The sequence below is a fragment of the Gallinula chloropus genome (assembly GCF_964237585.1).
Source record: "Gallinula chloropus genome assembly, chromosome: 18".
Lineage (NCBI taxonomy): Eukaryota > Metazoa > Chordata > Aves > Gruiformes > Rallidae > Gallinula > Gallinula chloropus.
Window position 1 is genome coordinate 9,644,190 of NC_140103.1, and position 11,678 is coordinate 9,655,867.

General features: G+C 61.8%; 1 protein-coding gene across 2 annotated transcripts; it reads right to left on the reverse strand.

Annotated features, from left to right (window-relative positions):
• Window positions 1-611: 611 nt before the first annotated feature.
• Window positions 612-10,898, reverse strand: LOC311198408 (syntaxin-binding protein 1; the record flags this gene model as incomplete). 2 transcript variants are annotated; one of them, XM_084272353.1, is made up of 18 exons in its annotated part: window positions 612-1,422; window positions 3,781-3,935; window positions 4,235-4,320; window positions 5,159-5,260; window positions 5,407-5,516; window positions 5,701-5,839; window positions 5,973-6,053; window positions 6,225-6,290; window positions 6,879-6,939; window positions 7,061-7,168; window positions 7,580-7,710; window positions 7,881-7,965; window positions 8,324-8,472; window positions 9,283-9,386; window positions 9,707-9,785; window positions 9,927-10,003; window positions 10,619-10,700; window positions 10,854-10,898. In XM_084272353.1, the coding sequence occupies 18 exons, from the start codon at window positions 10,896-10,898 to the stop codon at window positions 1,340-1,342; spliced, it is 1,743 nt and encodes a 580-aa protein (XP_084128479.1). In that variant the 3' UTR covers window positions 612-1,339. The 2 variants fall into 2 exon arrangements, with proteins under 2 accessions (XP_084128479.1, XP_084128480.1); XM_084272354.1 differs by lacking the exon at window positions 612-1,422 and adding an exon at window positions 2,536-2,818.
• Window positions 10,899-11,678: the final 780 nt, after the last annotated feature.

Genomic DNA, 11,678 nt, shown 5'->3' on the forward strand with positions numbered 1-11,678 from the left:
AAAATAAAATGACTGAAGGAAGAAAAACAAACCAACCACCCCACAACTAAAATCTGAGGGTCGGTTAGATCACTACACACCAAGCTTGTAAGAACGTCACGAGACACAGTCATTAATATACACAGAGTCCGGCGGGGGGGGGGGGGGGGGGTGGAAGGGGGACCTTGGGGCGACGGAGGGGGGGGGGTCTCCGGGCGACGGGGGGGGGGGGGCCCTCGGGGCAACAAGGGGGCCTCAGGGCAACAGGGGGGGCCTCAGGGCGATGGCACGCTCGGGAACGCTGCACCATGGGACGACATGAGCGGAGCCGGGCACGGGGCACCCAGCCTCCCAGGGGATTAAGATATATATATATATATATACTTTAAAAAATCAAAAAGTTAATTTTTTTAATATATATATATATATATTTATTTTAAGGAATAGCCAGAGGAGGAGGGGGTCAGGCTGCAGGGGGCAAATGGGCCCCGTCTCCCGGTTTGTGACCATTTTGGTCCCTTTTCACATGGGAATTGCCACAGCACAAAGAATCCCCAATGCACCCCCCCCACCCCCCACCCCCCCCCCCCCCAATCCCATCCCCAACCCCACACCCCATTCCCACACCCCCACCTTGGTGTGCGCATCCGTCAAGGGCACCCGCTGCCCCGAAAAACGAGGGGGAAAGAGACAGTGGGGGGGGGAATATATAACCCCTCCCAACCCCCCTCCACCAAAAGCTGAGCACGAGCAGCGAGGGGAGAGCCCAGCCCAACCCAGCCCACGGCGCCTGCCTGAGGCTGGAGCGTTGGCGGGGCGTCCGTCCGTCCATCCATCCATCCATCCTTTCATCCACACAGGGACCCTGATGGGGAGTGAAACTTTGGGGGGGGGGGGGGAAGTTTTTTTGGGGTGTTTTTTGTGTTGTTGTTTTAATTTTTTCCCTGTTGGGCTGGGTTTTCTGTCGCTGTCCTTCGCTAGCGATGGGCGATGGGTGCCTCAGCCATGGGTGCTTTGGAGAGCGGCAGCTACAGATACAGATGGGGGGTTTATTTCCTCTTTTCCTCTTTCAAACACAATGCATCGGGTTTCTTAGGGTGATTTTTTTTGGTTTTTAGGATTTGTTTGTAGGTTTGTTGTTTTTTTTTTTTTTTTTCCAGCTGCTCTCCCCTCCCTGTGGATAAAATGAGATGGGGAAGGCGGCAGGAGGGGAGGGGGCAAATGGGTTGGGGGGGCGGGATCAACACAAGAACAAGAGAGAAAGCTGGGCCGGGCTGGGGCCGGGTGCGGGGTGGCACCCTGGGCCGGGTGCCCAGAGGGGAGGGTGAATTCGGCATCGCGTCGGCGGGAGCGTTTCCTTTTAACTGCTGCTTTCTTCCTCTGTTTTATTGAGTTTCTTCAGCGTGTCCAGCAGTTTCTGTGGGGTGAGGATGTGCGTGGACCCTGTGGGGATAGAGGAAGAAGAAGGGGGGATGTCAGGGATGGTTTTGGGACCCGCCCCACCAATGTTACAACCCGGCTGCTGGCCCTGCTGACCCCAAAACCCACCCCCTCCCCTCCCCAAGTGAGGCCTTACCTGGCCGTGATGGCCCCACGCGCCAGTGGAAATGCTTGCGAGGAAATGGACATCTATGGGAGGGTGGGAGTTGGGGGGCGTGTGGATAACGGGAAAGGAAAAGGAGGAATGGCGATGTATGGAGCTGGGCAGGATGAGGGGGGGCTGGGAGGTGCCTGTGCCTGGGGTGGTGGATCTTCCATCCACTCCTGGACCCGTGTGGGATGCAGGATGCGTTGGCCAACAAGGCACAGCAATGCAGGGGCAGGAGGTGTGGGGAGGCAGGGACTGTCCGCAGGCCCCCGGAGCATCCTGGGGTCAGAGCGGGTGGGCAGGTTGAGGTGGTGGGGGGAGAGGAGGAAAAGGGCTCTCGCCTTCTGCTGCCCCTTGGTCAGTGGTTCCCATCACGGTGCTGGGCAGGCCCCAGCCACACTGCCCCATCCCTGCTCTCCCCAACACCGTGCCGCCCCCAGAGCCCCCTGGGTCACAGAGGCAGCGGCAGCTCGGGGTGGGGGTCCCCGTAACAGGCTGTGCCAGCAAAACCACTGGTGGCCAAACCCCAGTGTGAGGTTTGGGGGTCTGCGACGTCGGGCGGCTCCTGCCCAGCCAAGGACACGGAATGCCACAGCAAACCCCAGAGTTCCCATCACCGTGGGGCTTCACCCCCACGCACCCCAGAGCTGGAGGGGAACAGGACAGCGCCCAGCCTTCACCATTGGGGGGCCAGAGCTGGGCCAAGTGCTGGGGTCCTGCCACTGCCCACTCACCCCTGGGCACTGAACCCCTGGCCCTGCTTCAGCTGCCCACCATGGGCAGCATCCTGGGGTGTTCCATCCCCCTGCCCAGCATCGGGATGTCTCCCCTGGGCAGGCAGGACCCCGACCCACCATCCCCAGCCCCTCCAACCCCAGCGAGGGGTGGGGGGGAGAACTTGTGGCATGAAGGAGCCGGCCAGGTCCGGCTGAGAGACATGGTGGAGGGATGATGGAAGCGGCGCTGGATGCTTTTCCACCTGGAAGGAGGAACCGCAAGCATTTTCTGATCGGAGACCCCAATGGAAACGACCCCCAAAATAATAATTAAAGGAAGGAGGAACGGAGGGATCAAAGAAAACCCTTCAGGGAGGAAGAGTTTCTTTTTCCTTAGTAAGCTGCCTTTACTTGGTTTCTTTGGCTCACTCCATTGCTGGAGCCTGATCCTCAAATGATACCCTAGTAGAGTCCCTGAAGTCGGGGTGCCTCAGGTCCATGAGAAATTTGGTGGGAGTGAGAATGTGAGTAGAACCTGCAGGAGAACAGAGCGGGGCTGACGGCTGCGCCAACACCCCCCCCAGCCCCCATTGTTTCTTTTGGGGGTGAGGAAGGACGCGGTTGCCACCCGGAGCATCGTAGGCGCATGCAAGGGGATGGTCCCCGGAGAGACGCGGGATGAGATGGGCAAAAAGTGGGATGGAGCTGGGCAGGAGTGGTCAGTCTGGGGATTTAGGGGGGGGTCACACAGCCAGGGGGCTGTGGGAGGTGATGGAGAAAGGGCTGCTGCTCCCAGGGGAGCAGGCAAGATGCCAGCAAGAGGCTGTACCAGGCGCCCCGGGGCAAGAATCCAGGGACCAGATGAGATGGTGAGGGGCTCCTGCCCCTACCCTGTAAGGTGTGTATCCATCCAGGGGGATCTTAGGGGACCTAACAGCTCCTTGCTAACATCTGGCAGGGCTTCCACCGTGTCCTCCATGCTTCACCCATGGCTCCTCCTCCATGAGAGCACGGTCAGAGTGCCGAGGTGAGTACCCATCTCCCATCGCGCTCCACGTGCATCGGGGCACGCAGCAGGAAACGCATCTCCAGCTGCACGTGGGGGGCGCGGCGGGGCCGGCACGTGGTCCTGCGCACCTCTCTTATTCCAGGGTTTGTCTGGTTTTCCTCCCTGTACCAGCCCCGAGGATGCAGGTGCGACAGGAACCATTCCAGCTGCAATCCCCCTTCCCAACTCTGCCCAAACAAACCCCCCCACAGGAGAGAGAAAACAGGAGCAAAACTGGGGATGGGCTGAGGGACGTACCCTGGGCAGGGTGGGGGGACACACAGGGATGACACCAGGAGAAGACCTTTCCGCAGCACCAGCTCCCGCAGTCATCTGGAGCCGGGGCTTTGCGGGGTGGCAGAAGGAGCGTGGGATGAGCAGCCAGCGCGACGGGGCGCGGGGGGGGGTCCGGCCCGGGGCGCGGGGGTCCGGCCCCAGCTCCCACTCACCTATTAGCACTTCCCACTTGCCGCTGGCTTGCGTCACCTCGTAGGCGCAGCGCATCTCGTTCATGCTGACGCCGCCCAGGATGAAGATGATGAGGCGGGGGCCGCTTCGGTACTCGCCGGGGGCCTTGTTCTTGTGCCAGTGGCCGTAGCGGGCGCTGGAACGAGGAAGAGAAGGATGAAGGGCGGGCAGGAGGATGCTCGGAGATAAATGCGTGTGCTGGGTTCACATCTTAATTAAATCACATGTTAATTACCCTCCCCCCCCAGCACTGCTAGGGCAGGGAAAGTCCAGCTTTCCAGCCACAAGCCCTGCTCACTGTTGCAGGGGGGGAAACTGAGGCATGAGACTGCTGGAATGACCGCAGAGCAGCTCACACACCTGCCACGGGTGGATGCTGACAGTGATATAGGTGCCAATGTATAGGGGGATGAGGGGGAGTGTGTGGGGACCCACCTGACGGCAGTGGTGCTGAAGGAGGCGGAGGAGCGGGTGGAGATGTACGGGTAGTGCTTGGTGTCCAGCTTGTCATCGATGGCATCCTGCAGGCAGAGAGCCCCGGGATGGGGCGGGGGGTCAGCAAGGAGCCTGGCTCGGCCCCTGGAACCCCCCTGCAGAGCTGCTCCTGGCAGGATTGGCCCAAATGGGTCCGGATTTGTTTCCATGGATTTGCGTTCCTGACTTTTTGGAACACCTGGGCTGTGCTCCTGCTACAGGGCGCACTTGGGGGAGGAGGGTGGTGCTTGGTTGCTGTGGGCCAGGGGCAGTGTTGGGGGGCTGTGGTACAGGGGGAGGCTGTGGTACAGGGGGAGGCCCTGACAATGGGTGTCTGCGGAAGTAGGGCAAGGGGTGGGGCAAGGGGTGTCTACTTCTGGGAAGCTCAGAGGCTCTGAGCTGGAGGCTTCGCCCCCTGACCCTCCCTGGGGTAGGGGACCTGCTCTGGCTTCCCTCAATGGAGCAGGGTCCCTTCCAGGGCTTGGTGAGATGCTGCTGTGCTGTGCAGCCCCCTCTGCTCCCGGGGAGGTTTGGGGTGCCCAAAGCCACCCAGGGAGGGTTTGTAAGGACTGTGGGAGAGGAAGGGAAGAGCTGGTGTCACGTGTCCTTCTAGGAACCAAGGGAGCTGGAGCTCAGCTTGTCACTGGTGCTGGGACACGGAGGTGGCACTGTATGGGCAGGGAAGTCACTTGGGGCCAGCACTGATGAGCAGGCCAGGAGACCCTCCCAAAACACCCGAACCTCCTTGGAAGTGCAGGCAGTGAGCAGCCCAGACAGCACACATCAGGGAGTGGTGCTGGGATTTGGGTGGAAGCCCCCAGCTCTCTGCAGGTCCCTTCCTGGGTGGTGGGTGCTGAGGTCCATCCCCCGTCCCTGCTGTCTCACCTCCATGATGTCCTTAATTACAGGGGTCCATCGGGAGAGCTGGTAGGTCTGCTCACTGATCCGCTCCTTCCGCTCCGGCTTGCTCCGGCGGCGCAGGGTGGACTGGGGGGAAGAGCACAGGGGACACCCCGAGTCACGGGGCTGCCGTGGTGGGACCAGGGCCACCCTGCAGAGGGACCGGGGACATCCCGGAGGGTCCTTCTGAGGAGCCAGGAGGGCCATGGAGAGGACAGGAGGTGGGCACTCACATCTGTGATGATGGGCACCCCGAGGTGGGCCATGTTGGTGATGATCTCGCTGTCCTCTGCTGGGATCTGGGCGTGCTGGATCAGCTTGTTCAGGTTCTCCTCGGTGATACCTGGAAGTGCAATGGGGAAAGGGGGTCCCCTTGAGGAGGGCCACCCAGCAGGGACACAGCTCCGTGGTTGTCACCGTAGGACATGTGTCTTGGTGGTAGTAGAGCTGAGCTTTATGATCTGGCTGCTCTTGGCCCAGCCCTGCCAGAGGCTCCTGCCCAGCCCTGCCCAGGGGTCCCCCCTCACCATTCTTCAGGAAGATGTAGAGCAGGATGATGCGGATCTTGTCGTAGGTGCTGACATTCCCATCCAGCAGGATGGGGACAATGGCCCTCATGGGGTCCTTGATCTTCTCACCTTCAGCATCAGTGCCCATGGCCAGGTCCTGCCAAAACCACACACGCTCATCACCCCTCAACCCCTGGCTCGGTGCTGAGTTGTGGGACAGGAGCTCCCAGCCTCATTTAACCTGGTGAGGATGTGGGGTGGGGAGAAATCTGGGGCTGGGCAGCCAGTACCTGTTCAACCCTGCAGAGCTTGTCCACCGTGCCCTGGTAGTGCTTCATGCAGTCCTCAGCCAAGTGCAGGTGGGTTGAGTACTGGGGAGACACGAGTGTGCAAACACCACTGCGGCACTGGCAGCATCTAAAGGTCCCTGTGCCACCACCCCCTGGGCTCAGCCCCCCGCCCACGGCTCTAGGGACCCTCTGGGGAGAGCTGCCACCCCCCTGGGTGGGCTCAGCACCAGACATCCCCCCACTGCCTCATACCTTGCTGAGCTCCTTCTGGTACTGTGGCATCTTCTTCAGCATCTGGGACAGGTCTCTCATGGTGGTCTGTGAGCAAAGGGGACACAGTGACTCTCCTGTGGGGACTCAGGGACCACAGGCAGCGAGGGAATGATCCTGCCAAGGACTCCTGTCCCCAGGCCAGCCTCTCGTGGGGGTTTGGTGACACCCCCCAGGGCATTGGTGGGTCTCCTCTGCTGCAGGTGAGGGGTGGGGAGGGGGTCTGCAGCTCTGCGAACTGGAGTGCCAGGGGAACAAATCCCCCCCCGGACCTTCCCCTGGGACCCCCGTGTGCTTGGCTGAGGCTGAGATGGTGCTTTCAGCCTCTGGCCACGTTTACACTCCATTGCCACCCAGTCCCCTCACTGCCACCAACTCGGGGTCTCGGTGAAGAAACCGGCCAGGCCAGAACCGCTGCAGGGTGGGCACAGACCCCGTGCTGGGGGCTCTCCCAAGGCATTGCTTCCCCAGCCCCCCACACAGGGCTGGCACCCCACAGCCATCTCCCCCTGTCAGGGACCTGAGCACCCTTGGCCCTTTGCAGGGTCCCCATCAGGCACTCCCCACACCCTGTGCCAATGTGGGGCTGAGCCCCCCGGACGCCTGTCCCCAGCTCAGCGGGCGCAGTCAGGTCACCTTATCGCCTGTGTTCATCCTCTTGCTTGAGGAAAACTCCTTCAGGGACCGGGTCACCTCCCTGGGGAGAGGAGGAGGAGGGTACAGCCGTCAGTGGGGAGGGGACCCTGTCAGCTGGGAGGGTGGCAAAGCCAAAGGTGACATCCCACCCAGCTGGCAAACCGCCCCACAGGGACACTCACTGGGACACCTCAGCGATGTGTTTGTGGCGCAAAGTGACCCACAGGTCGTCATCCTCGTCCAGGAGAACCTCCTTGATCCGGGCTTCTCCAATGCCACTTGTCTCATACCTGGGAAGAGGACATGGGGCATCAGGGCAAGGATGGGGATGGGGGAGGCACACAATCCCCTCGCTGGCTCTAAAGGATGGTGGAGGGAATCTGGGGGGACACAGGACCTCTTCTTGGCCCTGCCAGCAGCAGGGTAAAGTTATTACAACTCTGTTCCATGTCTCGCCTCCTTGTACCCCCTCATCTGCTGACCCACGGGAAGGGGCCAAGGGTTGAAGGGTAGAAAAGCCCCTTTGGCATCAACCCTGCCCATGGCACCTGCCAGGCTGCGGCAGGGATGGTTTCTCCCATGACTTGTGATGGATGGAGGGATGCTGAGGCTCAGACTTCATGGCTGAGCTTCCAACTCCCGTTCAAGGGCTGGACTCGTGAGGCCCGTTGGGGTCCCAGGGACAACAGCCCCACACTCACTTGTAGACGTCGTTCTCGATGGGCAGCAGGTCGTAGCTCATGGCCTGGAAGGTCAGCTCGTGCAGCACTGGGGAAGCAGGGTCAAAGCCACGGTCCAGGATGAGGAGCTGGGAGCGAGCCTTGTCCGGACCCTACAGAGCCAGGGGGGACACCCATCAGCAGCAAGGCCAGTGGTTCCTCCAGTCCCACAGCTTGCTGGGAGAAGCCAAGACCATTTCAGGGTCCCCAGTCAGGGTTTGCAACTGCTGCGTAGCAGAACCCGAGCGTCCTCCCCAGGGCTGCTGCCACCATCCCTGCTCACCTCACCCATGGTGGGGTCATCAGCCTTGTACGCGTCCAGCTTGTCCTGGATGAGCTGTGCCAGCATGGCATTGTCCTTGTAATCCCTGGAGGAGGCAGGAGGAGAGGTCAGCTCCCAGCTCAGGATGGGGACAAGCTGCTGGTTTCCCTGGGCAACATCCTCAGCTCATGGGAGAAGGAGGGACTGGAGCAGGTTTAGATGCTGATTCCCACCTCTCCTCAGGGTGCCCTGCTTTGCCTTGGTGCCACCTGGACTTCAGGGTCCCAACCTCTGCAGAGCATCTTCAAACCTGAGCCTGCTTCTGCCCTGAGCACGGGTGTCTGTCCATCTCTCCATCCCCCCCATCCCCACACCAGGACCCTCCACACCCCACACTCGGCACAGCCCCAGCTCCATCCCGCTGCCGGAGCAGAGGGCAGGTCTGGGGAGGGGGCTGCCCTTACCCCCTGTACCGCACGGCCGGGTACTCCTTCAGCGTGGCGCACAGCGTGGCGATCTGCTCGGCCAGGCGCTCCAGGATGGGGTTCTTCATCTGCGCCTTGTGAGGGCTGTAGAAGCTTTGGAAGGAGTCAGCCGAATCCAGGGAGTAAACCTGGAAGGTGCAGTCGGAGGAGGGGTTAGAGGGGACACACCGGGGGGATGGCCAGGGGAAAGGGGCCCTGTGGGACACCCCAGAGGGTCTGGAAACCAGATTCAACCCCAGATGAAGGTCCCTGGCTGAGCCTGGGACTAGGCAGGCAGGAGCATAGCGATGCTTGGGGCAGCTCCAGACCCTGACCAGACCCCAACCCCTGCCCAGCTACAGCTCTGCAGAGGGGGCCCTACCCACTTGCAACCCCTCGGGGTAAGCAGAGGACACCAGAGACCCCCCATCTGCAGCAGCCCCCTGCTCCTGGGCAGAGAACCAGAGACCCAGGGACAAGTGGGGACACGCTGCTCCCCTGCCATGCCACCAGTAAGGACCAGAAGCCAATTTGGCTGTGTATGGGGATGCCAAGAGGTCACCTTCTGCCCACCCATCTCCCCAGAAATGCTGAGGCTGGACGGGTTAATGGCACCAGGCAGGTGGCACCATCTGTCCCCCCTGTCCCCCTCATCCCCATGGCCCTAGCATGGGCAGATGGCACAGGGCTGGCTCCCTGGTGCCCTTGGCTGGGGGCGGGGGCAGAGACAGCACACGAGGCTGCCGGCACCGGGCCAAGACGCGGCGCCTCCTAAATCCCCTGCAGCGGATCAGCCCCGAGAAGTAATTGAAGGAGACAGGGGGGAAGAGCCAGGGAGGAGGAGAGGAGCCAGCCAGAGGAGAGGGCTAGGGGGCTGTTACACAAACCCTGAGGGGCTGGAGGAGGGCTGTCCCGTCCCCTGGACCACACCAGCGGGGCTGGTCCAAGCCCAGCCTCACCTGGGACTCGGAGGGCAGGAAGGCAATGTTGATCTCCGTCAGGGTTTTGATGACCTTGGCGGCGCGGGACTTCACCAGCTCGTTGAAGAGGGCGTCAGGGCAGGCTGCGAGGGAAGAGGAGGGCAGCGCTCAGCATCCCAGCATCCCTCCATCCCCCCTTCACCTGCACGTGGTTTAGTGACAGGGACTTTCCCTCCCCTCTGCTTCTTGGAGAAGGGCTGGCTGCCACCGTGACCAGGACATCCCTTTGGGATCGGGTGATGGAAACCACCCGTTTGCACTTGCGGCCACCCAGTGCCATGGGCAGGATGGGGCTGTCACCCCACCATGGTTCCCTCCTCCTTCTGTCCTGTCCAGAAGCTATCAGCAGGGAGCTGGAGGTCCATGGGTGATGAGGTGGGAGCCGTGACCCCCAGGTACTCACAGTCAGTGAAGAAGACGTGGGCAGCTCTGTACTTGGAGGTGGGGGGATCCTTGAAGTCATTGATGAGGGAGTGGATGGACTGCAAGAGAGGGGAGGCCAGGTGAGCGGGGCATGGTGGCATCTTAGGGGGGGGTCAAGCTCCGCACCCTGGCAGCACCACCCCAGGGTGAGCATCCCTCTGCCTCCCCCTCCCAGCCAAAGGCCTGCCCCACACATTCACCTTCTCGGAGGGGGTGATGAGATAGACGGCCTCCAGGCTGGGCAGCGGCTCCCGGCGCTTGTTGATGTCTTCCACAACTGGGGGGGGAAAGCAGAGGCTGTGGCAGGGACAGGCACTGGTGGGGGCTGTTGGACACCCCATGGCAGCACAGGAGTGGCCCTGCCAACCCCCCTGTATCCAAAATATCCCCAGCCACTCACCTCTGCCCACCTGGGAGCCAGGGCAGGGGCTGTCCCCACCCTGTCCTAGCCCTGTGGTGCCACGCTGGGGCTGTACGTGTGGGTGCCAGGCATGGACGGACCACCCAGGGGTGACGCTCTTGGGGTACCCAGGCTGGGGCAAAGCCCCACCACCCCGAAAACCTCCCAATACGCTGCCTTGGGTTTCCTCCCCCCTTCTGAGTGCTGCTATTCCCAGGGCTGACATAAAGTGACACCTGCTCTGGTCCTCAGGGACAGCCAGGACATGGGGTGCAGGGGCTCCTGGGGCCCCAGCAGGCAAGGAGGGAGCCTGCTAAACATCAGCCCCTCACCGAGACCGGTGTCCAGCAGCAACGGGGAAGCTGTGTGTCTCCATGCCATGCAGGACAGGGCTGGGGTCACCTCTGCTGGCTTGTGCTGGCATGGAGATGCCTTTGGGGGTGCCCTGGTACTGGGTTTGTGAGGGTGGGGGGCAAGGACCCCGTTACTCACTCGTTATGCCCTCTGTCATGATGTCGGTCATCTTGCAGCAGGAGGAGAGCATCCGCATGCTGAGCTGGTCCACCACCAGCACCTGGGGAGAGGGGCAGTGAGCAGAGAGCATGGGGGGGCAGCCCTCCCCCACCCCCTCCCCACCCTTGGGGGTCCCTGCCCACAGCTACCCTGTCCCCTGCTTCCTCCTCTCCCTCCTCCTCTCCCAGCATCCCCCCCAGGGTTTGGCTCTCACCTTCCATTCGCCCTTCTTCTTCACTTTCCGGATCACATCATGCATAATCTCTGCAAGAGAGGGAGCGTGGGGGGGCAACCATGAGCACCCCAAGGCCCACAGCACCCCAGGGCCTGTCAGCAGCCCCAGGGTCTGTGCTGGGGACTCCAAAATCCCCCAACCCATGTGTGAGGCCACGGTGAGTCACACCCCCCCAGCGCCCTTCCTTGAGGTGTGGGGAGGAGATGGGAGGGGGTGTTTTTGGGGTACCCCTGGAGGGGTGGTCACTCCCCATCCCTTGGCACTTAGCCCGTTCCAGTGGGGAGCTTCAGGCTGGCAGAGGGTCTGTGGGGGCAGGGGGTCCCTCTGGGGTGCCTGGGGCCACCCCACACGTCTTGGCCCTAATCCAAAGCACCAGGAAAACAAGAGCAGCTTAAGGGCTCCTTTTAGAAACAGGAATCAGGCAGCCTGAGCCCGTTCCTTGTAATCCTTGTAATCCCCCCAATCCCATTCTGGCAGCACCCTCGGGTCCCCCCGCACCCCTCGGGGCTGGGGCCACCCAGTGACCATATTCCCAGGCACAGACACCCCACTTCTGCCCATGGGGTACAGGTTAGAGCCACGAGAAGGGGGATGAGGACGTCACCTTTTGGGGGTGAGCTGCAGGAGGGTGGTTCTGGGCTCCTCCAGAATAGGAGTTTGCCCTCATGCCAGACACACGTGCTGCCTAAACACCTGTGTTGGGGGGCATGAGGTGACCCCAAAACCCTGCAGGTCCCCTTTTTGCCCTCATCACCCCTCGCAGAGCAGGGACATGCTGGGGAACTGCCCAGCCAAGCCCTAGGA